Source organism: Eptatretus burgeri, chromosome 3 (genome assembly GCF_056783735.1).
Source record: "Eptatretus burgeri isolate ZD-2024b chromosome 3, Ebu_testis_v1, whole genome shotgun sequence".
NCBI lineage: Eukaryota > Metazoa > Chordata > Myxini > Myxiniformes > Myxinidae > Eptatretus > Eptatretus burgeri.
Genome location: NC_140963.1, coordinates 95,699,543 through 95,725,908, shown reverse-complemented (window position 1 = coordinate 95,725,908; position 26,366 = coordinate 95,699,543). Strand labels below are relative to the sequence as shown.

The following is a 26,366-nucleotide window of genomic DNA, read 5'->3' as shown; positions in this document are numbered from 1 at the left end:
CAGAACAGTCCAACGTTATGTCTTGAACCATTCCTCGGTGCTTTTTGAAGTGTGTTTGGGGTCATTGTCCTGCTGTAAGACCTACGACCTTCGACGGAGACCCAGCTTTCAGACACTGGGGTTGAACATTGTCCTCCAAAATGCCTTGGTAATCTCCAGATTTCATGATGCCATGCACACATTCAAGGCATCCAGTGCCAGAGGCAGCACAGCAACCCCAAAGCATCATTGAACCTGCTCCATGCTTGACTGTAGGGAAGGTGTTCTTTTCTTTGAAGGCTTCCTTTTGGTTTCTGTAAACATTGAGATGATGTGCTTTACCAAAAAGCTCGAATTTGGTCTCATCTGTCCACAGGACATTCTCTCAGATGGAGTTTGACTTGTTCAGGTGTATTTTGGCAAACTCCAGTTGGGCTTTCTTATGTCTCTCTCTCAGCAGTGATGTTCTGCTGGGTCTCCTACCATAGAACCCCCTTTCATTGAGTTGGCAACGGATGGTGCAAGTTGAAACTGCTGTGCCTTGTTTCTGAAGGTCAGCTTGAATCTGTTTCGCAGTTGATCGAGGTGCTTTCTCCACCATTCGATCAATCCTTCACTGCAACCTTTGAACAAGTTTTCTCTTGCGGCCATGTCCAAGGAGGTTGGCTACAGTGCCATGAACCTTAAACTTCTTGATAACATTGTGTACGGTGGACACAGGAACATCAAAGTCTCTGGAGATGGACTTGTCGCCTTGAGATTGTCCATGCTTGGCTACAATCTTGTCTGACCTCCTCAGACAATTCCCTGGGTTTCTTTCTTTTCTCCATGCTCATTGCATTACACAAAGTGACACAAAACAGCAGAATGGTTCCTTTTCTCCATTCAAACTGGTTGAATGAGTGATTTTTATATTGCAGACACCTGCAACTCACCACGGGTGAGTTCAATTCCAAAGGAAAGGCGAATCACCTGCTTGAAATCAAATTATATATAGCAACTTCCAAAAGGTGCCAGTAAGATTGTCTGTGCCATTTTTGGATTTCTGTGTGGAATCAGCTTTTTTTTTGTTTTGTTCCACTGAAAACCAAAGATATACATATGGGGATACCAAAAGATTCTTTAATTTCAACATTTTTCTGGAAGAAATGGTGCATTACTTGAAAAAATTGCAAGGGTGCCAATATTTTTGGCCATGATTTAGCATGATATTTCAAAAATGTATTGGGCGTGATGTGTTTGAGTGGATCAGGCATTGCTTGGCAGAGGTGTGTGCTCTACCATGTGCCCTTCTCGTTGTTCACTGTTTCTGCATGAATACAAAGTAGCTCACTGATAAGTTTGACTTTTTTATGCACCTCCTGTTGATTCTTCTTTTCAGATCTTTTTTGTAATACTGTACAAGCTTATTAATGAAGTTACAATGTTGGTCTTACCTTCGCAACCTGTATTTTTGTCATTATTTCCAAGCCAATTGGAACTGCCAGGCTGCCTTTACCATCACATAGCTGCAGCTAAAACGCCTTTTCAATCTCCCTGCAGCTGCCGATAGGAACCGGAAAAGTGTTCCGTGGTGTGGTTGACCTGGTATCGATGGAAGTACTCACCTGGCGAAGGAATGATGGTAGTGTGTATGAACACCAAGGCGTCAATGCGGAACTTGTTGGTGATCTGTGGGCAGAAGTGCAGAAGGCTCGATCAGCCTTGGTGGAACAGGTTTGATTGGATCTTATCTCATTTTTTTCATTCATCTATTTATGATGCGCTTGTGGTTCAGTTTGTTATTACTGACATTTAATTATCCCCATGCTTTTTGAAAAAAACGTGGTGATATTCTGCTCGGCTCTGTCTGTCCTGTCCTGCCTGTCTGTCCATCTGTCCATCACACTATCTCCTCCTAAACGTTTATGCAGAAGTTCACCACATGGAATAAATGTGCAAGAGCAGTCTTTGGCCCTTTGGCCCCCGCCCCCTCGGGCAGGGTCAAAAAGTGAAATACCAAAAAAATGCAATTATGGACACGTTTTGATACATTTTAAATGATACTGTTACGTTTGAGGGGGGGGTATGCATTCAAAGGGTAATTAGGATGTTTAATTAGGTATGCCATGCTGTTCGAGTTTACCAGGATCTCGATGTAATAAGTAGCAATTCAGTGGTGATAAGTTGTCTAGTAAATGTTCATTTCTTCAAGGGGGAAATGATAATTGTCACGTAATTAGATAGGGACACGGGATAGGGTAAGGGTGTCTGCGTAAACCCCTTTTAGTAGTCCCTGGAGGCTGGCCGTGACGTCACAGGACAGGGCTGCGGATGGCTCCGCCCCGTGATCACGATTGGCGGAAGGCGACGGCGGTGGGCCAATAAACGGCTCGATTGGAAGTGACGAGGACAGGAGGATAAAAAGGTTCTGTTCGGGGTCGAAAAGGAAGAGGAAGAAGATCGGGACAAAAAGATCGTGTTTTTTGGTGTGCAGGCTGTTGCGCGGAGAGCGTGCTTGTTGTTGTGCTGATTCGATCGTGTTCTTCATCGTGTCTTGGAGCCTTGCTGAGCCTCGTGCCTCACCTTGGTTGGCTCTGGGGTTCTGCTGACTCGGAGTTCGGGGTCGAACGGCGGGCGGACCTGCCTCCCTTTCCTGCTCACAACTTGGCGCCAGAACTGGTTCCCTGGCGGCTGTGAGCGGACTTGGGCCAAGACCAGGAGGTCGACAGCACCACGGTTTCTCCTGCCCCACCCTGACGAGAGCAAGGCCAGCTCGTCCGACGCCGATCCAGGGACAGTTGCGTCCACACCACGGTCCAGCCTGACCACCAGAAATAGCTACGTTGTGTGTGTGTGTGTGTGTGTGTGTGTGTGTGTGTGTGTGTGTGTGTGTGTGTGTGTGTGTGTGTGTGTGTGTGTGCGTGCGTGCGTGCGTGCGTGCGTGCGTGCGTGCGTGCGTGTGCGTGTGCTTGGCGCCTTAGAGGGTTTGAGATCTGTATATTCATTGGAATTGTCTGTGTTTTTCCCCACGCCCGATCCCACACCATCCCGTCGAATCTCCCCGGATCCCTTTTCTTGCCGAGTCTTGTTATTTCTGGTTAATAGTAAAAACAAATAAACATCATCAACTCAGTGAAAAGTGACTCGTGCCACCTTCCTCGTCCCGTTTGCGGTAGAGCGATTAGAACCGCCATGTTTGGGTTATAAATAAATAAACCGCCTCCATCGTTTCGGCTCATTCTACGTTGGCGGGACTGTTCAAGTCCCGTGGACGTCACAATACTTTGTATAAGCATTCAACATCGGAGGATGCATGAAATATGTAACTTTTGGATTTGACTTCTGGTTCATGCTCCAAGGGACCTTGGGTCACAAGGGTCAAAATGGGGGGAAAAAATTCAACTCAAAATTTGATATTGGGTCATTCCTGGTGGAACGTTTTGCCATCTTTCAACTTTGCTTTATGTGGGAAGCTTGGGGGATTTGCGATGATTCGCCATCAACTTCGCTCTAGTTTATGGTTACTAATGATTGAGGCTGAGGCAGGCTTCAATGTCAATTAATTAATTTTGGAACTGCCAACACCTTCATTGAGAAACTGTTTGGACATTGGGATGTTCTTGTGCAATGAAACTTAATGTGAATATTAAAGTAGTACATTTTTATTTAAGTTGTGATCGTAATGTTAGCCACACTTTTTTGAATCCCTTTAGACGAACTATCACCGAGTGTAATGGTCTATCCATTTGTGTGCAGCACACAGCTGCTGGTTTGCATCATTGCTCTGAGTGTCGCAGTACCGCTGACACAGTGCTCCCTGTAGATAAGTGAAGGATTTTTGTCATTTGATCAGCATGCAGGTGATAGATTACTCACGCTCTCTTCATGACGAATATCATGGGATCTTTACCCCCCCCCCCCAATCACCCTTCCACCCGCACCACTCCCACCAACTAATGCTAGCAGATGAGGCACTCAGTTTAATGTCCATCCGAGGGATGACACACACAATAATGTATCACCCTGAATGTGAAACACCGAAATGATGGTTTCGCTGAGTTGGGATTCGGACCCAGGCTGAACTACTCAGGTGTGTGTGTGTGTGTGTGTGTGTGTGTGTGTGTGTGTGTGTGTGTGTGTGTGTGTGTGTGTGTGTGTGTGTGTGTGTGTGTGTGTGTGTGTGTGTGTGTGTGTGTGTGTACCTCGAGGCTGTCCTGTCAACCAAGTTGGAAGGTTATTATCATTGATTTGGCAGCTATCATTTCAATCAATCAATTTTTTATGCCTCCGCTAACGAAATCGCGGAGGCATTATGTTTTCAGGTTGTCCATCCGCCCATGCTAATTTCCTCTGTTTTCTTTGCAACCACTTATCCGATTGACACAAAATTTTCACCATAGGTGCGACTACTCATGTAGAATGTTTATATGATAATTTAATTTTTATGATAATAATGACGTAATAGGTCATGTGGTGTGGTAGCAATGTTGAAAAAAAGGGAAAAACTTTGGACCTTGTATCTTCAAAACCATTCCATGGAAAAAATTTAAATTTAGCACGTGAAGCACTCCCCATGGGAAACGAGTGTGATTATTTAATATTTTGAATCTGGGTTCAGGGATTTAAATCAAACTTGGTATGAGTATGTAAAACGATGTGATAATGTGGGCGGAGGCATATCTGGTGACGTCACGATGTTAAAGAGTGCCCTTCTCGTTTGATAATGTCATAGGTGGCTTTGGTGTCACGTCATTATTGCATACGTCGAATGCTTTATCCGAGCAGTATGAACATTTTTGAGGGTCGTCTTGGGCTAAATTGTAGGAGGGGGGGGATTCATGACATCATCGATCATGTGGTCTGGCAGCCATTTTGTTTTCAACATAAAAACCTTCAAAAATCTTCTCTGAAACGGCTGAACAGATCGAGGTGAAGCTTTATTGGTATGATCGCCTATCCATGAAGAACAAAAAGTTCTCCACCTCTGGACGTCATAGGTCACATTGTTTGCACATATTATTTTTTTTTAAATAATTCTTCTTCTTCAGAACGGCTTGACAGATCAAGGGGAAACTTCATCCACATGTTCCCCAAGCCTTGAGGGTACCAGGGTGTTCATAAATAATTAATAGGTCACATGGTCTGGAAGCCATATTGGATTGCATGAAAATCTTTTTTTTTTTCTTCTCTTGAACCGTTTCATCAATCGATGTGAAACATCATCGTTATGATCCAGTAGACATGCTGAATCTATATTTTAAATTTCAACCTGTTCAGATGCATGGTCTGGCAACCAGAATTATTTAATATTTTGAATCTGGGTTCAGGGATTTAAATCAAACTCTGTACAAGTATGTATAGCGTATTCATGTGGGCGGAGACATATCTGGTGACGTCGTGACATCAAAGAGTGCCCTTCTAGTTATTTTATGCTTGCAGGTACGCTGTGTGTCTTCTTTGTTGGTCTTTAGTATCTTGTGAATTTTATTTACGAAGTTTGTCACCCCCCCCCCCCCAACTTGTACTTTTGTGTTTTCTCCTTCACCACCTCCCTTTATGGGTATTGTTTACCTACCACCTCTGCACAACCAAAGAAATATCAAAATATAATGCAATAAATGAGAAACAAATGAAAAGTTATTTGTGATGGCTACTGTAACAGACAGCAGTTAGCCTCTTATTTAATCTCTGTGTTGTCGATTTGTTTTCCTCAGCATTACTAACACGGTCGTGTGCAATGTGCATTCATTCGGTATGGCAGCAGTGTTTGCTGGAAGAATTCCCTTCCACTGCATATACAGTGCCTTCAGAAAGTATTCACACTCCTTGACTTTTTCTTGTTCTTGTTCTGAAGCCATTGCATAGTTGCTTTGGCTGTATACTTGGGGTCATTGTCCTGTTGGAATGTAAGTCTTCTCTGCAGTCTAAGGTCTTTGGCACTCTGAAGCAGGTTCTCCTCAAGGATTTGCCTGTATTTGGCTCCATTCATTGTTCCCTGTATCCTTACAAGTCTCACAGTCCTTGCCACTGAAAAGCATCCCCATAGCATGATGCTGCCACCACCATTATTCACGGTCGGGATGGTGTTGGATGGGTGATGAGCTGTGCTCAGTTTCCGCCAGATGTAACGCTTTGCATTCAGGTGAAAGAGTTCAAATTTCATCTCACCAGACCACAGAATATTTTGCCTCATGCTCTCAGAGTCTTTCATGTGCCTTTTTGCCAACTCCAGGTGTGCTGTCATGTGCCTTTTTATCAGGAGTGGCTTCCATCTGGACACTCTCTCCCGTAAAGCCAAGATTTGTGAACCTTCTGGCAGGTTCTCTCATCTCAGCCAAGGAACTTGAGAGTTCTGTCAGAGTGGTCATTGGGTTCTTGGTCACCTCCCTGACCAAGATCCTTGCCTGGTTTCTCAGGTTTGTCAGACAGTCAGCTCGAGGAAGAGTCTGGGTAGTTCCATATTGTTTCCTTTTCTGAATGATGGAGTTCACTGTGCTCTTGGTAACCTTGAAGCACTCGAGAAATTGTTTTATACCCTTCCCCAGATCTATACCTCCTCACAATTCTATCTCTTGGTTCTACGCACAGTTCCTTGGACTTTGTGGTTGAGTTTCTGCTCTGACATGCTCTGTCAACTGTTTGACCTTTTATGGAAAGGTGTGTTTCTTTCTAAATCGTGTCCAATCAATTGAATTGGCCACAGGTGGACTCCAATCAAGTTGTAGAGACATCTCGAGGATGATGATCAAAGGAAATTGGATGCACCTGAGCTCATTTTGGAGTGTCATGGCAAGGAGATTGAATTTGATGCAAGACATTTCAGCTTTTCATTGTTAATTGATTTGTAAAAAAAAAAAAAAAAAAAATTCCACTTTGTCATTATGAGGCCTTCTGTGTGGATCAGTGATAAGAAATTTAAAATGTAATCCATTTTAAATTCAGGCTGTAACACAACAAAATGTGAAGAATTCAAGGGGTGTGAATACTTTCTGAAGGGACTGTATATGTGCATGTGCTTGGCTTTCTTTGTATTATCACAAGTGTGAACTCCTAATCATGGTCCGATTTACCTTGCTTCTGATTGCATTGTGCGTCTTGCATTGTTTATCTCTTCTGTACCTTATTAAGTTCTGACCAGAACTACTTCATATATTCCAGCTTGCTGACATGGATGATGGGTTTGCTGAACAAGTCCTCGCAGGTCATGGGGACAAATTAGCTGATGTTTCGCCAGACAAAGTGAGGTTTGTTGCCTGCGAGTACTTTGCTTCCATCACAATATATTTTTACACTGACATGTAGAACAATAACATTATGACACATTTGGGGGAAAAAAAGAAGATGTTTGACATGGGATTTAAGCTCGTGACTTCCAGAACCAGAGGCTGATATCTGACAAAAGTAAGGTTTGGAGGAAAGGCAAGCAATTCGTCTGGACAGTTGTTTCTAAAGATGTTATCCCCTTGAATGTCTGTTGAAGTCGTTGGTAGATATCAGCCTTTGGAATAATAATAATAATATATTTCGGCAGGATATCCATTTTTTGGCAGAACTCATTTTTCAGAATAACATCAGATAGCAGCCTCTGGTTCTCAGATATTCAGTTGTTTTTTTTACCAGTGAACGACGGTTCTCATGGAGAGATTTTGAACTATACTTTTCTACTCCGAGATAGCAATGAAACTCTTCCCAATGGACAATAAAAACTCGTGCTAAAACTTGAATGTTTCTTTAATTCATTGTTTGTATCTTTATTTTTTATTTTTTAATGGGTCAGTAAAGAAGACAGAGAATCGTGTTTTTCAGAAAGATGCTGCCTTGCTTGTTTCTTTGTAACCTTAAACAGTTTGTCTGCTGTTATGGCTTTAATATTTTACCTCCACCACCAAAGGTGCACAGAGGTTATGTTTTGACCTATTTGTCTGTCTCTATCTGTGTCTGCCTGTCTGTTTGTTTGTCTGTGAGCAGGATATCTCAAAAAGTTATGGATGGATTTGGACTAACCTTGGTGGACAGATTGGGTGTGTGACAAGGACGAATTGTTTCGATGTTGGTGAAGATCCGGTTCTGGATCCAGACACTAGAATTCTAAAAGTGATTCATCATGATTGTGTAGTGGGTGAATTATCTGGACATAAACATGCCGCGATTATGAGGAATTGAGGTGCTATTATATTCCGATATGCTGAATCGTTTCTCAACCATTTCATCTGGATTGGTTGCAATGCTAACATCATGAGAGATAGGGTCAAAACGATACACAGCATGATATTTCAAGGACGGATTCTGAAAAAAATTTGGTCGATGGTGACAAGAACAAGAATTCAGATTTTGGTTTCAGTCCACATTCAGATATGGCCGATCGGTGGGATACAAAACGTAAACTGTTCAGGCTGGCTGAAGTTTGTGCTCTTCCAAGTGTCATTCTAGTTTTTGCTGTGATTGTCTTCCCAATGTTGTTGTGCTGAAGGAGATGCACAGTTTATTCACATAATTCCCCCCAGTTTATACAAAATGTTTTGGCCAAGCATGTTATTTAATGATGTGCTTAGTTTGGTTTGGGTTTTTTCTGCCTTTGTCCAGACACTGATGTCTGTCCTCTGACTCGTAGACATCCTTGATTCTTGCACTTGGTTAGTCTACTACACGAAGCTGCTCTCCCTCCCTGACGCTAGGTGCGTGCAGCCATTCGAAAAGTTACACTTGCCAGAGCAGGAGTCCCATTGCTTTGCGGCAGTGCCCTGAAGAATCGGGGTGTGCAGCCACTACTCAACGCAGTTGTTGACTTCTTACCTGCACCTATCGAGCGACGGCACAACTTTTTGTGAGTTGAGACAGGAAGAGATTTGTAGCATGGCTGGTAAAATTTTCCAACATGTATTGATCGTATATGTATATATGTGTGTGTGTATATATATATATATCTACAATATATATGTGTATATATATATATATATATATATATATATATATATATATATATATATATATATATATATACACACACACACACACACACACACACACACACACACACACACACACACACACACACACACACACACACACACACACACACACACACACACACACACACACACACACACACACACACACACACGTCAGACCGTGACATTCACGGGGGATAAGTTCCTGAAAAATGCGCAAATGTCAGGGTCCACAAATGTCGTGCCATTGTGTTTTTTTGTTCCTTTTTTTTATCGTTGTTTTTTTTCATTTTTATTTAATTTTTAATTTCCGGGAGGGAGCGGGATATTGTAATCGCCCGGTTTGTTACTTGGCAAAATCTTCGATTTTGTCAAGTATGTTGGTCTGTTCCGGTTGTTGGTTTGTTACTTACGAAATCTAAAGATTTCAAAAGTATATTGATGACTTCCGTCCTCTGTTTGTGTATTTGTTTGTGTGTGTTTGTGTGTTTGTTTGTAGGCATGATAACTCGAGAACGGAAGAAGCTACCAATGTCAAATTACACCACATGATTCAGGAGGGTGATGGCTAGCGCTGATTAGATTTTGGTCAAAATCGGTCAAAGGTCAAGGTCACAGTGAGGTCAAACATCCAAAAAATGATAACTCGAGAAAGGAAGAAGCTTCCAATGTCAAATTACACCACATGATTCAGGAGCGTGATGGCTAGCGCTGATTAGATTTTGGTCAAAATCGGTCAAAGGTCAAGGTCACAGTGAGGTCAAACATCCAAAACATTCGATTTTTGATGGTTTGGTACAGAATCATCGTAGAAACTTCTGGTTTGTGTCGCTACCTTCTCTAGAGACAGCTTTTATTAGACAAGGTCAGAGGTCAAGTTGACGATTTCGTAAGTACCAGTCTATGACTGCTTGTTTGTTTGTTTGTCCGGTCATCTACAGCCCAAACGGCTGGACCAGTCGTTCTTAAATTTTTACACCTGATAGGCAATCCACCTGAGACGGTCCGCGTCCAAACCCCGTCATAATCGGACTAAACGTCACGACGTGACGTCACACAATGTGAAAACACATTTTTGGACATAACTCAGTGACCGGAAGTCGTAGCGACTTCTGGTTGATGCCAAAACAAACTTCAATGGAATATCTAAATGTTTTAAAACGCATGTTAGTACAAATTATGCACAGTTTTCGCAAGTGTATGACGTCAAAGTTGTTAGCTATTGATTGGCGTGATTTAAAAAAAATTCTATTCGTTCTACAGGTCACAATTCTTAACCCATTTGGATGAAATTTTAACAGCTGATAGAAATCCACAGTGCAAAAAGAGATGTGACTTTTGGTGATGTTTAAGATCAGGATCTGGATTCTGCATCACTTTATATTATGCATCACTAACCCTAACAAATCACTTAAAATATGTAGAAATGCAAAAAAAAAAAAAAAAAAATTCTCTAACAATTTTTTTTTGGGGGGGGGGGGGTTGGAAATCACTTAAAACATGTATAAATGCAAAAAGAAATTCTCTATTTTTTGGGGGGGGGTTTAAAAAATTGGAGGGGGGGTTGGAAATCACTTAAAACATGTAGAAATGCAAAAAAAAAATATTTTTCTCCAACAATCTTTGTTTGGGGTGGGGGGACCAAGTCCAAAATTTAATGGCATGATCCTTGGACCATACCTAACCCCCCCCCCACCAAGTTTCGTCGAAATCCGTCGAGGAGTTTTTCCGTAATACTGTTCACAAACAAACAAACAGAAAGGGGTGAAAACAGTAACCTCTATCCATCTTCGAAGATGGCGGAGGTTAAATATACATTTTTGTTTTACAAGATATTTCAAACCTGATAATGGGATCGTAAAGCTGGTTGAAAAGCAATGTTCCTAAGTATTTTCAAATATTTTCTATCATCAGAATGAAGGCAACAAGCACCGATGATAAGTTGTTGAATGTCACATGGTGGCTTTAAATGAGTTGTGAAAATTTTCAATCTGCTGCCGTTACCATGACAACGCGCGCCTGATAATTGTTATTTGTGACGTCGCGTCATTTTGTTCATGTACGAACAAATAAACACCACACATTCCTGACATTACAGCTTGGACCACCACACGGAAAGGTCAACTAATTCGCCAAGTGTCGTGCTAAGCACGATTTTTCATTTGTGTGTTTGTTTGTCTGTCTATCTAATTGCAACTTTATGGAAAAACTGCTTTAGCAAACACTATCAAATTTAATCCACAGGTGGGCAATGAACCTTGGACGACCACATTAACTTTTGGGTCCAATTGGATCAAAGGTCAAGGTCAAGGTCACGAAAAGATCAAAATCGTTTTTCGCTCATAACTTCGTCAAAAATGATCTGATTTACTTCAAACTAAGCTTATAGTGAACGTTATTCTATTTGTCACTTATAATTCTACCGATTCCTATCGTGAAAAATGCATATTTGTGAAGATCAGTAGGGTCCGAAGTTTTGGGGGTCATGGTCATCGGTCAAAATTACAAATTTTCCATTAGAACTAAAACATTGTTACGAAAATACAACTTTACGGGAAAACGGCCGGCTCAAACACGGTCAAATTGTATCCACAGGTGGGTAATGAACCTCGGACGACCCCATTAACTTTTGGGTCCAATTAGGTCAAAGGTCAAGGTCATGTCACGAAAAGGTCAAAATCGTTTTTCGCTCATAACTTCGTCAAAAATGATCCGATTTACTTCAAACTAAGCTTATAGTGAACCTTATTCTATTTGTGACTTAAAATCCTTACAATCCTATTGTGAAAAATGCATATTTGTGAAGATCGGGGTTAAGGATGTATCAAATTTAAATTTGATCCCGAAAATAACTTTATGCCTTAAATGGGTGGGATTTGTTGTGCCTTGCACCACTTGTTTAATATATTTTTCTTGCATGGTTTAGGCTTGTGGAAGAGTGATGACTCTTAGGAAGAAGAGTGATGACAAATGAGGGCACAACATAACAAAGGTAACAGCAGAAGAAAGGGAAAAAACAACAGCATGGCAAAGGGAGAAAGTAGACAGAGACGGACAAAGGATGCAGGTAATGGGATGAGGGGTAAGGAAGAACAAACGCAAAGGATGGGCAATCTCGATACATAAGCAAAATTATGTTTGACCAGTGTGTGATTCTTGTCAAGGTCTAAGAAGAGTGAAGAGGCTGCTGCCAGTCTGGCAGAAGGATGAGTGATATCATTGCAGAAAGTGGAGTCATCAGCAAAGAGATAAAGATAATTTTCAAGAGAATAAGTGAGATCATTGATGACGATTAGGAATAATATGAGGCCTAGAACACTGCCTTGGGGTACTCCACCCTTGACAGGGAGTGGAGATGAAAGGGTTCCGTTGAGAGCCACACGTTGACTTTGAGAGGGTAAGAAGTTGGTAATCCAAGAGTGGAGTTGGCCTTGGATTCCATCGGCAGACAGTATGGAGAGCAAGGCAGGATGCTTGACTGTATCAAAAGCTCAAGATATGTCTAGAGCAATGGCACTGATCTCATGTCTGATATTGAGTGCCTCCACCATTGTTGGGAGAGTAGAAGCAGCACTTCCAAGGTAAAGTGACCAGGTCTGAATCCAAATTGATAATCTGAGATGAGGTGGTTGGAGAAAAGAAATAATTTTAGGTCAACTGCGATGATGGATTCCATGACCTTGCTTATGATTGGAAGTAAGCTAATTGTGCTGCAGTTAAGGAGATCCGTTTTTGCACCGTTCTTGTGAATGTTCTGACATATAATTGCCCTCAGCAATCTACCTGACGTTGAGAAAGCAATCTATGGTACTTGACCGCATCTGCCTCGCCATAGGATTTAGTGTACCAGGGCCGAAATGATGAATAAGATAGGATAGCCACACATGGGTGGGGTAAACCAATCCATGAGAGAAAGTCGGCATTTGTGAAAGTATTTTCAGATGGAATCAATATCAGATTCAGCAGAAATAGAAGCCCAATTCTTTTGTGAGACATTGGGTTTGTTGTATGCCTGGTGTTGGTTTAATGGTTGGGGTGGTGGACTTGGGATCCTAGGATCCTGAGTTCAAATCCCACTCTGCTGTTGAATTAATACAAGGTGGGGTTGTCTCTGCCTTTCATCCTTCTGAGGTCGGCAAAATGAGTGCCAGCATGCTGGTATCCTGTGTCAGAGTGGTGACCTGTCCAGGATTGTGTCCAATAGCCAAGGAGACTGCGTAGGTAGCACCAACGTCTGCACAGAGTACGGTCCCGATAGATGGATCGATGGATGGTTGGATGGATTGTTTGTTGTCAATCATTTCACCCATTTTACCCCTTTAGTTGTGATATCTGTTGAGTCTGTTGTGCTTTACCTCGACTCCTGTACATTGGGTGGTGAAGTTATGGCGATTTTATTTTATTATTTGTATGCCAACTGTACTTCCATTCAGGACACTTGACAATGAGTAACTCCTCCGTTGATTTCTCGCTCTCTCGCTCTCTCTTCCTTGGTTTTTGAGATTTTCCTTTAATTTTTCTTTGGTTTGGTGGGGGTGGGTGGGGGGATGTCACTGGTCCTCCCATTTCATAGCTACCTCTTTTTTTTAAGTTGGGGTTCTTTTAAGCTTACCATCCATTCCATTGAAACCACTTCATATAAACGAGATTTGAACCCATAATCTGTTGAGTGTTTGTCATGTTTTCATGAATAGGAACTCCTGTTATACTGGATCATTCTTTTGTTCAAATGTTCCAAACATTTTTCTTTGTTTATTGACCAACTCATGGGTTTTACAGGCAGTGGTATGGGAATGACCCTGTGGCATTGGCGTTCAAGGTTTGTAATGACCAACAAAGAGGACCTCTCGTGTTCCTGCGCTTGTATGGTGGTGCGTTGTCCGCACATTCTTCAATCTTCAACATTTCACGCAATTGCACGTAAGCTTCTCAACTCTATAGAATTAATAAGTATTAGCAAACCTGGCATGATATACACATTTGTTAAGTAAAATATGCAAACACCCATTAAAGTAGCTTTTTTTTAATGGCTCAAATTAAACGTATAATAATAAAAGCCGGTTCACTTTTGGACGATTCATGCTTGTATGTGTGGATGGACCGTTGACGGACTATCTTCGCCCCATTGGTTGGACAGTTGGACTGACTCCACCCACAATTGTAACCTGAGGAAAAAAAATCATATGTCCGTCATTTTGTGAAGGCGACAGTATACAAAGAACTCAAGCCTCTGGTGTCAGCCCATAGGCCAGTGCAATTCAAACTATCTGAGCTATTTCACCGTGATTATACTTGCACATAAGCAGAAAGCATGTTTTTGCTTCATGTGCATAACCCGGTTTATTTTATATTATTTTCAGGAGCAATCAATGCAGCGGTCTGTTGCCTATACACTGCCCAGATAAAGGGATGAGAAATTTGTTCAATAAATGATGGTTTTTGTACGTAATTTTGGTTTTCACCTGAGTTTCCAAGGCTGAATAGTTTGAAAATACAGAAAGGTTTCCCATCATAAACAATACCTATGCATGTTTTTGCTTCATACGTGTGATCTGTGTTATTTTTATTTTGAGAAGTCATCAACGCAGCAGTCTATTGTCTCCACATCGCAAAAATAAGGGGATGAGAAATTTGTGTAATGAATGAAGTTTTTTTTGTGTGTACTTTCGGTTTTAGCCTGAGTTTTCAAGGCTGAGTAGTGTGAAAATACAGAAGGGTTGCCCACCATATAACCATTAGGCATGGTTTTTACTTCATCTATGTAATCTGAGTAACTGTACATTTGACAGTAATATAATGTAACCGCTTTAAATTACACTCAAGGGGAATTCTGACTTTCTGTACATTTGAAGACTGAACAACACATCTTCGATCATGAAATATAGGTGCGTTTTGATTACAACACATGCAGAAGAAAAAAGATGGTCTTGGAGGTAATGCATGTTGAAACTACAAAGTAAAAAAAAAATGCATTTGAAGTTTTTAATAAAAGAACTCCAACCCATTGTTTTGATTGTGTATTGTGCTTCATTTTGATTGTGCGTAATTCCAGTTTTATCCCGAGTTTTTAAGGCTGAATGATGTTAAAATACAGAAGGGTTGCCTGTCATTTTGACAGGCTTTTCTGCTTGTGTATGATGCATTCTTATCTTTTTTTTTTTTTTAATTGAAATATTTTTTTAAAATTGCATTTCAAAGTTGGCCTCCAAAGCCAGATGCTGACTGGGCATCCTCCGTCATGCAAAGTCCTTCCTTGGCACACCTGAGTTCCGATCCACCTACAAGGCTTTCATCCGCAGCTTGATGGAGCAATGCTCTCCCCTCTGGGCTCCCCTGCCTCGCTCCTTGCTCAGTTTGACGCCATGGAAACCAATGCTTTTAAAAATCATTTGAATCTCTCGTGATGAAGCTGAGTCTCTGGGCCTATCACTTCACCATCACCGACAGGTCGGTGGTCTTTGTCTTCTTCCAAGTCGTTTCTGATATTGCACCCTCTGCCCTCTCCATGCTCTGTCCTCCCTAAGTATCTGCAAGACACGCAGCGTCCACCAGCAACCCCTTCCTTGTGAAACTGCCGAAATCCAGAACCACTGCTCACCTCCACTCATGTATTCCTCCCTTTCCCTGCCTGTGGAACCACCTTCCACAATCGCTTCGATCTATTTCTTCTCTCCCGGTCTTCAAGACAGCTATTCACCACCATCTCAAGTCATCCCACAACCAAAGCCATTATTTTTTTTCTGCACCCGTTAAGCCACTTCCACCCCTCCCAAAATTTTGCTTATGTATCGATCTTGTCCTCAACCCCTTGCGTTCTTTCCTAACCCTCATCATTACATGCATCCCTTGTTTCTCCGTATCAGTGTACCTTCTCCCTCCACCCTGCGATTGGCATTTCCTCTTTCTCCTGCCGTTCCCTTTGTTATGTTGTGTCCTGGTCTGTTCTGTGTCCTAGCTTCTTCCATGAGCCTAAGCCCGAGACCATCTATAAACAAGGACAAATGTGTCCAAGAGCCGCGTCCTAAAGGTTTTGTCTTCACCAGAAGAACAACAAGAAGAACAACAACAACGCGGAGCTCTCTTAGAGCCAGCATTCACAATGCGACGCGGCTAAAAAGGAGGGTAGTAAACATTAAATATCTAGAATGGATCATAATAATTATAGAGTATTTTGTTGAAAACAAAATTCCTTGGAGAAGAGCCCTTTGTTTATTTTCATAGTTTGTACGGGGTTATCATTAGATATGCATCCTAAAATCTATTTGCTCTCATTCCTAAAAATGGATGCACTTTGACTCCTAAACCAAGCACGTGCCCCTTATAACTTCCTGAATGTACATGAGAATTACTTCCTGCTTCCTTGACAACTTTATTGTGACTTGGATGCTTTTTCACGTTTTACAACACGACTTACATTGTTAACAGCTCCCTCCCTTTCATGCATGTAAATTGTAAACAGTCGATATCTGATTCATGTAAATGATACAAGATGTTGACTTGAAATTCTTTTCCAATTGCCTGTGAATGTCTTCATACCCTTTACGTGTCATTCTAACCAGTTGATTAGTTTTCATTGGTTTTTATTTTGGTTTTATAAACTTTCACAACTGTAAACGGATTTATTTACTTATTTTTTGGAGAGTATTTCAACACTCGTTTTTTTCTTAGAGTTATAATGGAATTTGTCTTTGTACTAAGATAAAAATTTTGCAAAATTTATTTTTCCAAAAGCTTTGACGAAGGCTAAAATACGGGAAAGCACACATTTTTGTTTTTTTTCATATTGTACAGTAAGTTACATGCTGCCATCCCATGCTGTTTACATTTTATAAAAGGCTACATGATGGATTTGCGAATTCCTTTGTAGGTTTTTCTATGCTCGACTGTTCCACCTGACCATTGATTGTACTTGTACCTTGATTAGGTGAAAACCAATTTAATTCCATTTTAAATATACTAGTACATGCCCATTCAAAAAAAAATAATTAATAAATAAATATTCAAACCGCGAGCAACAAACAACAACCACACAGGCCGTTTCTTCGCTCTCGCGTGCCCGTACGTGCGTGGCCCAGATGTTCGCATATTATTCGCAGTTACGATTATTCACAATTTAGTTTTAATACCCAATTATTCAATTAGCGCCAACGTATTTCACCTTTTCGCAATGTCGTGGCAAGGAAAAACAAAAAGAGAAGAGAGAGAAAAAAATTTACTTCCTGGTTCGGAGCATACCAGCACTCTGTTACCGAAATTTATGCACCGTCTAATATGAAAATGATCATAACTTGAGGCATTGTGTTTATCTATAAATGCGCATAAGAAATCAAGAAATTATTAGAATACATGAAGTCATCATTATCCAGAAGCCCGAACGTTGTAACCCGTAATGGGGAACGCGGCTGAGCTTCCCTTCCCCATCGGCCACGCCCACGCAACGTGTCTTGTCATTGGTTTGGTAAATAAATGGCCATAACTTGGGAAGCACTTGTCCAATTAATATCAAACCTTGAAAAGGCACATACTCAGGTCCCCAGCAATATATCTGGCAAGTTTCAATTAGATCGGACCAGTGGTTGTCGAGAAACAGCGGTCACAGACACACACACACACACAGACACACACACACACAGACACACACAGACACACACACACACAGACACACACACAGACACACACACACAGACACACACAGAGACACACACAGAGACACACACAGGCACATGCGCACACACACATGCGCACACACACGCACAGACACACACGCACAGACACACACGCACAGACACACACGCACAGACACACACGCACAGACACACACGCACAGACACACACGCACAGACACACACGCACAGACACACACGCACAGACACACACGCACAGACACACAGATTGCTGGAATTATAGATAGATTGTTGCAGATCCAGGGTGGCGGAATTCTCACCCGAGTCTTGGCGCCACCCTCACCACCACTGTCTCCAACCAGCCGGGGTTTACAACGCCGGCTGGCTCGGCACAGGCCTCGGGTCACGCGTCTTCAATCGTGATACCAACGTAATCCTGGACCTTACCAGTTGGGGAAATAGACCCTGGTTACAGACTGGTTTTGTCAGATGCCGAGCATTTTCTGCCATTCTGTAACCATTTTGGTTTTATATACCAATCGAACGGATCGTTCCTCGACACGACACAAATTAATCCATAGCGGCAACTTCATACGAATCAACCAGATTTATTGGGGAACATCGGGGAACACAACACTAGCAAAATATTCACGACAATGTTATTAACAATCGATAACCCGTTCTTCACTAGGGAACCACTGGTTTCGAGGGTGTCCCTACCGAGATATACTTTAAACAACATGCAGACAAGACAGACAGACAGCATGCAGACAAGACAGGGTACTTGGTGATGTTTCATGGACGAGAGGAAAGTGTCAAAAGCACGAATGTCGCTCGTAACAAGCTGATGTCCACGGATTTGAGCCCCAAGCTCGAACACGCCACGTGGCGAAATGGAGGCATCATACTCTTGCTCCCGGCAGCGCCCACGCACGCAGCCTCGGCGCGTTCAAACCCCGCGAGGTCGACTGCACCAGACCGTCAGATCGACGATGGGCTTCAGCTGATTTCTCTCAAGGCCCAGCATACAAGTCCAGGTCTGGCCTGTTCACCAGACAAGGCCAAATCGAGGTGCCGGTCTCCGGCAGGCTGGGTCCATGGGATTCCAAGACGTCGTCGAGCCGTGAGGTGAGTTGGGACCGTCAGAGGCTCCGTCGTTAGACGCAGGTTGAACCTGTCGATCACCTCCTCTCGAAGCCGACTCCAGACTCACACTGCAGCCAGGTCCTCTCGAAGCAGACAGCAGCGTCGGCGCTCTCAGATCCACCACCGGCCGGACCTGGCCGACTGCAGTTTCTCTCTCGGCAGAATCACCCCTGTTTTTCCCTTTTCTACGCTCACCTCTCAAAACCGACTGCCGTTTCTCTCATGGCAGAATCACCCCTCTCTTTCCTTTTCTTTGCTTGCCTCTCGAAGAAGAAGGAGCTCTCGATACACCACCACTGCACAAACAAATAACAGCCTCTTACACCTCCCGACACACATGTAACATCCATTTTACCGAAAAGCCTAGCTAAACGTGCATTTAATGGGGGATCTGAGCTAATCCTATATTTAGTAGCATACTAAGGGCCATTTCCGTAACAATATGCATTGTTTATGTGGCTGCTACCTTTCTGGGAAGATCATTTCATGCATCCACTACTTTCTGTGAAGTCAAGCTTACAGGTCTACCCAATTCATTGATTTGAATTACAAAAATAATGGTCCAAGTACTGATCCCTGAGGTACCCCTCTACTTACAACTTCCTCGCTGGACATCCTCCCACTCAAAGCCACTCTTTGTTTCCAATCACGAAGCCAGTTTGCAATCCAATTAGCTACCTGAACAGCCACTCCACACGCACTCACCTTAGCAAACAACCTCCTCTGTGGTACCTTAGAAAATTCCTTCTGAAAGTCTAGATGGACTGCATCCACTGCTCCTCCCTCATCCACCCAATCAGAAACCACTTCTTAGAAACCACTTCTTCCACCTCCTTTAACACTCATGTATGCATATTGTCTGTCCCCAGAGCTTTATCTTCTCTAAGCTTTCCTCGGTGCTTCTTTACTTCCTCCACTCCTACCTGGAACTCCGCTAGAAGCCCTTCCTTACCCCCGAAATACATTCTCTCACTTTCTGGTAATTCCTCTTCCTGATCTTGTGTAAATGTGGAAGCAAAATAACGACCACATTTGATAAGCTTGCTGTCTCAGTTTCATCATGAACTAGTCTCCCTGCTTTATCCCTGAATGAGCCGATACTTGTCTGAACCTACTCCTTACCCTTTATGTTATTTAAAAAATGCCTTTCTATTATGTTTAAGATTCGTGGACATATCCGCATGTTCTCTTTTGGCTTGCCAAATTATTTTATTAACTGGCCTCTGTGTGTGTGTGTGTGTGTGTGTGTGTGTGTGTGTGTGTGTGTGTGTGTGTGTGTGTGTGTGTGTGTGTGTGTGTGTGTGTGTGTGTGTGTGTGTGTGTGTCAGTGTCAGTGTCAGTGTCAGTGTCAGTGTCAGTGTCAGTCACCTCTGTAACACCAAAACCATGAAATGTATCAGCCAAGAAATATTGCTTGCATACTAAGGGAACTCCAAGGAAGTGCATGAGTTAAAAATTTGGTGTTTGGGGAAATTAAAACACCCCTTTTGAAGATAATTAACGGCCTTATCGGGCACATCCTTGGCCATCACAATGGCATCTTAAGGCGCATCCTTGTTACCTCATTTGCGTCTTGATTCACCATTTTGTTCAGCCTGCTCAACAATGCCTTAAGTTAGAACAGGCTGTAACGATTTCTTTCACGATAAAGTTTATTTATTTTTTTTCCACTTTCCTCACTTATATCATCGAATGCCTGATCATCATACATACGAATCGCTGGATACATTGCAATGCTTATAAACGCCCAGAGACGCCAGCGTTTGTGGCTTTGCTTCATTTCTGCACATGCCATAACCTCGGGAATCTCTTAAATTAAGCCTAATTACAAAATTTTTGCTCCAGAATTGACCTTAGCAGCAGTTCCGACTGCAAAATATATGTTCATTTGTGCAATTCGGACATTGCTTGGGCTTTTCCAGGTGCATGGGTTTATTTGACAGATTTGCGATCGCTAATCACTTGCCAAGCCAGGTGTTCCATTGGAGTGTTTACTTGAGTGCTTAAGCCACTTGGCGAGCGCTCACCAAGCTGCATAGTTCATTTCAAAGCCACCAAAAGGAAGACCTGTCGCTTCACTGATGAAAATACCAATCTTTGTGTAATTGCTAAAAAAGAAAAAAAAGGGAATAAAAATTAATTTTCACCCTTTAAAAATTGTGCGAATAAATTTTTTAAATATCAACTGCTTTTTCGTATCCTTTTCTCACCTGTGTTGCAATTGGAGCAATCTGCTTTGTGATGCTTTAAAAGGCAGTGGAAATCAGCATTTTTCTGAATCCAACTGATATGAGAAACGAGATTGAATGAGACTCGCATTATTACAAGTGAAGAAGAAAATGAAGGAGGAAGAGATTTTCCACCCAGTTTTACATAGAATATGGTGGTTAAAAAGGAAACGTTGCTGTTTGGGCACATTTTATTGCCCCGGTAATGCCCTGGTACAATGCCTACCCTCCCTTCATGCTTCCTTCCCTTTCGCTTTCACACTGCCTTCCTTCCATTCCCCTTATGCTGCCTTCCATTCCCATTATGCTGCCTTCCATTCACCTTATGCTGCTTCCCCTCCCCTCACCCTGCCGACCCTTCGACTCACCCTGCCTTCCCTTCGACTCACCCTGCCTTCCCTTCGACTCACCCTGCCTTCCCTTCGACTCACCCTGCCTTCCCTTCGACTCACCCTGCCTTCGCTTCGACTCTCGCTGCCTTCCCTTTGACTCACGCTGCCTTCTCTTCGACTCACACTGCCTTCCCTTCGACTCGCACTGCCTTCCCTTCGACTCGCGCTGCCTTCCCTTCGACTCACGCTTCCTTCCCTTCTATTCTCGCTGCCTTCCCCTTCGACTCGTGCTGCTTTCCCCTCCCCTCACGCTGCCTTCCCTCCCCTCACGCTGCCTTCCCTCCCCTCACGCTATCTCCCCTCCCCTCACGCTGCCTTCCCTTTGCCTCACGCTGCCTCCCCTCACCCTCACGCTGCCACCCCTCTCCCTCACGCTGCCACCCCTCTCCCTCACGCTGCCCCCCCTCTCCCTCACGCTGCCACCCCTCTCCCTCACGCTGCCACCCCTCTCCCTCACGCTGCCACCCCTCTCCCTCACGCTGCCACCCCTCTCCCTCACGCTGCCACCCCTCTCCCTCACGCTGCCACCCCTCTCCCTCCCGCTGCCACCCCTTTCCCCCACGCTGCCCCCCCTTTCCCTCACGCTGCCACCCCTTTCCCTCACGCTGCCACCCCTTTCCCTCACGCTGCCACCCCTTTCCCTCACCCTGCCACCCCTTTCCCTCACGCTGCCACCCCTTTCCCTCACGCTGCCACCCCTTTCCCTCACGCTGCCTCCCTCACCCCCTTGCTCTGCCTCCCACCCACTTGCGCTGTCTTCCCGTCCCCTCTCGCTACCTTTCCTTCCCCTCCCATCAAGCTGTCCTTGTGCTAAACCCCCTCCTCCACCATACAGCTCTCCGGAGGTCGAGGAGAGGAAGGACTGTTAAAGAATGTGTGAATTGGACAAATGAAGGCTTTATTTATTTATTTTAGCAGTTGGACCTGCTGGTCGGGCAAATTCAGTTTTTATAAAGCAATGAATCACCAGATCACAGCAGGATAGCCAAGAGGTATGCACGCTCGCTCTAAGCTGTCTCGCCTGGGTTTGAATCCCGACCCAGATATAAACTATCATCCTGGTGTTTCACAGGCAGGGTGATTCATCAATGTGTGTGCCATCTCTCAGATGGCTATTAAACTGGGTGTCACATCTGTCAGAATCCCCCCCCCTCCACCCCTTTACTCTCCTCCTCTCCCCCTCCGCATCCTCCCCTCTCTCTCCATTCTCCCTCCCTCACCCCTCTGCCTCTCTCCCCCTTATCCCACCCGTCTTTCCCTCCCCCACATCTATCCCTCTCTCTCCCACCTCTATCCCTCTCTTCACCTCTCCTCCATCCTCTCTCTCTCTCTCTCTCCCTCCCTTCCATCCCTCCTCTCTCCCTCCCCTCCCCTTCCCTTCCCTCCTCTCCCTTTTTCCCCTCTCCCCTTAATATTCCCATCAGCAAAGCAATGGGTTGTATTTGCGAGTTGCTATAATAAATTGAGTCAAATACCAGTCGTGTTGTTTTATACCAAAGAATGCATTCTGCTTGTCCTTTAATGCTGTTGTTTACCATTGTTTTAATCAGTTATCACCATCCAAAGTGTAATGTTGGCTTTCTCATTCATATTATTAATGATATCCTATTAAATATATAATGTATGTTAAATTTTTGCAAATCAGTGTAATTTTATACAGTTTGGTCTATTGAAAACCAAATTATACAATGTGTGTTAAATGCTTCTCATTTGATGATTTCTCAATGTACATTATCAGCACATCATGATAGCTAGGCCTGCAGCATGCCAAACCAAATGATTCGCAATAATTTTACATTCACGTTTATTCCCAAGCTCCAACACTTATTTCCTACTTCTCCACATATTTCCATATGATGTTCTAGGGAGAGATTGAGCCGTTTGCTTTTGGGATTCGCTGACCAGCACGTTGAGATCCCGCAAGTGACAGCCGGAAATATCGCTATCGCTGTTGGCTTGAAGAAGGTGAGTCCCCATGAGGCCTAAAAAAGCTAAATGAAGATAGTTTGCTGCACATTACGTCCTGTTTCATTGCAATATCCTTTTGTAACACTTATTCCTTGAGTTTATTGAAATTTTCATTCTTTTTTTTCCCAGAAGTGATATAAGGGTCATGATGGTGCTCAGACATGAAAGGCAAGGCACTTGAGATGTTGGTGTATTTTTATATTAATTACAGGGATATTATTTGATGAGAGACAAATCAACAAAGTATATAGGATTTGAATCTGGGGTCCCCAGCATCATCAGCAATGTGCTCAGGTGGGAATGCCAAGCATCACAAACCCATTCAAATAATATTTGTACCTCCTCATGCCCAAACCCTTTACTTTTGAACTTCATTTTTATAAAATTTTAATTTTGAGGAGTCCTCAGCACACAAATGTGGCCATTGACTTATTGCATAATCAATAGGTGTGTAGAAAGGTGAATTGAGAGAAAATATATGAATTTAACTCTTAGAGAAGGCAAGGAAGTAAAGGAAAAAAATATTGCAGCGAAGCATTGTTCGAATGGTGGAGAAAGCACCGCGATCAACAGCCAAACAGATTCAAGCTGACCTTCAGACACAAGGTACGACAGTTTCAACTCGCACCATCCATCACCAACTCAATGAAAGTGAGTTCAATGGTAGGAGACCCAAGGGGACCTCACAGCTGAGCGAGAGACATAAGAAAGCCCGACTGGAGTTTGCCAAAACACACCAGAACAAGCAAAAATCCTTCTGGGAGAATGTCCTGTGGACAGTTGAGACTAATTTAGAGCTTTTTGGGAAAGCACCTCATCTCGATGTTTACAGACATCAAAATGAAGCCTTCAAAGAAAAGAACACCTTCCCTACAGTCAAACATGGAGGAGGTTCAGTGATTTTTTTTTTGGGGGGGGGGCTGCTGTGCTGCCTCTGGCACTGGGTGCCTTGAATGTGTGCATGAAATCAGGAGATTACCAAGGCATTTTGGAGCACAATGTTCAACCCAGTGTCAGAAAGCTGGGTCTCTATTGAAGGTCATGGATCTTTCAGCAGGACATTGACCCCAAACAAACTTCAAAAAGCACCCAGGAATGGTTCAAGACAGAACGCTGGACTGTTCTGAAATGGCCAGCAATGAGTCCAGATCTAAATCCCATTCAACACTTGACCCCAAACAAACTTCAAAAAGCACCCAGGAATGGTTCAAGACAAAACGCTGGACTGTTCTGAAATGGCCAGCAATGAGTCCAGATCTAAATCCCATTCAACACCTGTGGGGAGATCTGAAAACAGCAATTGGGAGAAGGCACCTTTCAAATCTGGGAGAACTGGAGCAGTTTTCACAAGAAGAGTGGGCCAAACTGCCAGTAGAGAGGTGTAGGAAGCTCATTCATGACTATCAGAAGCACTTGACTGCAGGTATTTTGTCCAAATGCTGTGCTACCAAATATTAAGTCGAGGGTGTCAATAATTTTGTCATTACTATTTATTTTTATTTTATGATTTGAAAGGATATATTAAGTTCAGAATCAAAAACAAAGGTTCTGTAATATTAAGTGAAGTAAAGAATTGTGGAGACAAAATACTTTTGTCAATTCAACTTATTTTTAGAAATAATTGTGGGTTATTTGAAAAAAGTGCAAGGGTACCAATATTTTTCGCCACGACAGGAAATAAATTAATTCCAGGTTTTACCCAGTGTCTATTACACCGCCTTATTTAACACATGACATCAGCTCTCCATGCCTGTTGTTGTTTGTGTCCTTTATGACATCCTTAAAAACAATAAGCTTCCTGATTGGAATGATTTAAAATTTTGTTTGACTGCCAGACAGCCAGAGTAAAAATATATTTTTTTTAAAAAACAGCCTTTTTACAGCCATTTTTCCCTGCTGAGCAGGGGTTAGCTTTTTTGTGGGCTCCATGCAATCATGGTTCCCTTCTTGAGGTAATGACCGGGATGCCCTTCCTGACGCCAACCCTGGTCACCTCTTACGACACACAGGGATATGGTACACCTATTTTAACCAGGGCATACACTGGGACCAGTATACTGGTACTAATTTCATCAAACTTGGAAGGATGACAGGCTGAGTCAACCCCCTGGTGTTAATTCTGTGGCCAACGGGACTCGAACTCAGGACCCTAGGATCCCAAGCCAGCCACCCCAACCACTAAGCAAACACCAGTCAAGAGTGAAAATATTATCTCACTTGTTATTATATACAAGTCGTTCCCTTAATGATAAACTGACGATCATAAACTGGTAAGACAGACAGACAGACAGAAACGGACATGAACCAATTGCTTAACCCTGCTTTTCGCTCCGCGTGCATGGGGGTAATGAAAACCCTGCACATTTTGACCCTGCACATTCTGATGGCAATTATGGCAAAAAGCTCACCAGAGTCAAAATAACACGTTCTGCCTCTGGATAATGGGTTCATTCATCTCCAGCACTTTGAGACTGCAAAAATCTGAAACTAGTTTCTGGAATCATTAGTGCCTCGCTCACCAATCCATCTATGTGGCTTTTTATGCACTAAATGTGTTTCTTTTTGAGGTGTGAAAGTCGTACCCATAATGTCTGTCATGGTATTATGCCATTGTTGTCCCCATTGTGCATTGGAATCAAACTTATTATCACTGAAAAGTTAAATTTACCTTGTTAATCCTCGTGAAAGAGGACAGGAATTTGGACAGCCGTGAAAGAGGACAGCCATTGCATAAATACAAGGAACTTCGATGCAGGAGGAGACCATTATAGAGCCGTCAAGCCTGTTCAATCATGCCAACCTCTTTATACTCTCCCATCCCCACGATTTGCAGATACCTATCCAACTTGATTTGAAAACCATCCATTAACTCAACTGTCACCACCCTTGCAGGGAGACCATTCTATGCGTTCACCAATCTGAATTATTGACACCTACCTTGCTACCATCCTAACTCCTCTCTTCTTTAGTCTTAAACTGTGTCCCCTTGTCCTGTCAGTATCCATTCTGCTGAAAAATTATTCTGTACTTATTTTGTATATACCCTTCTTATCTTAAATACCTCTCTCGGATCCCTTCGGAATTGCCTCCTTTCTAATG

The 26,366-nt window shown here is 43.0% G+C and overlaps 1 protein-coding gene across 2 annotated transcripts in view; it reads left to right on the top strand.

Moving 5' to 3' along the window:
• Positions 1-26,366, top strand: part of GFM2 (GTP dependent ribosome recycling factor mitochondrial 2) — a 79,501-nt gene that overhangs the window by 29,717 nt on the left and 23,418 nt on the right. For both annotated transcript variants that reach the window (XM_085874618.1, XM_085874619.1), the window contains exons 10-14: positions 1,522-1,695; positions 7,120-7,200; positions 8,637-8,785; positions 13,689-13,829; positions 23,165-23,264. In XM_085874618.1, coding sequence (XP_085730744.1) covers positions 1,522-1,695; positions 7,120-7,200; positions 8,637-8,785; positions 13,689-13,829; positions 23,165-23,264 — 645 coding nt within the window. The remainder of the gene's footprint in view (positions 1-1,521; positions 1,696-7,119; positions 7,201-8,636; positions 8,786-13,688; positions 13,830-23,164; positions 23,265-26,366) is intronic.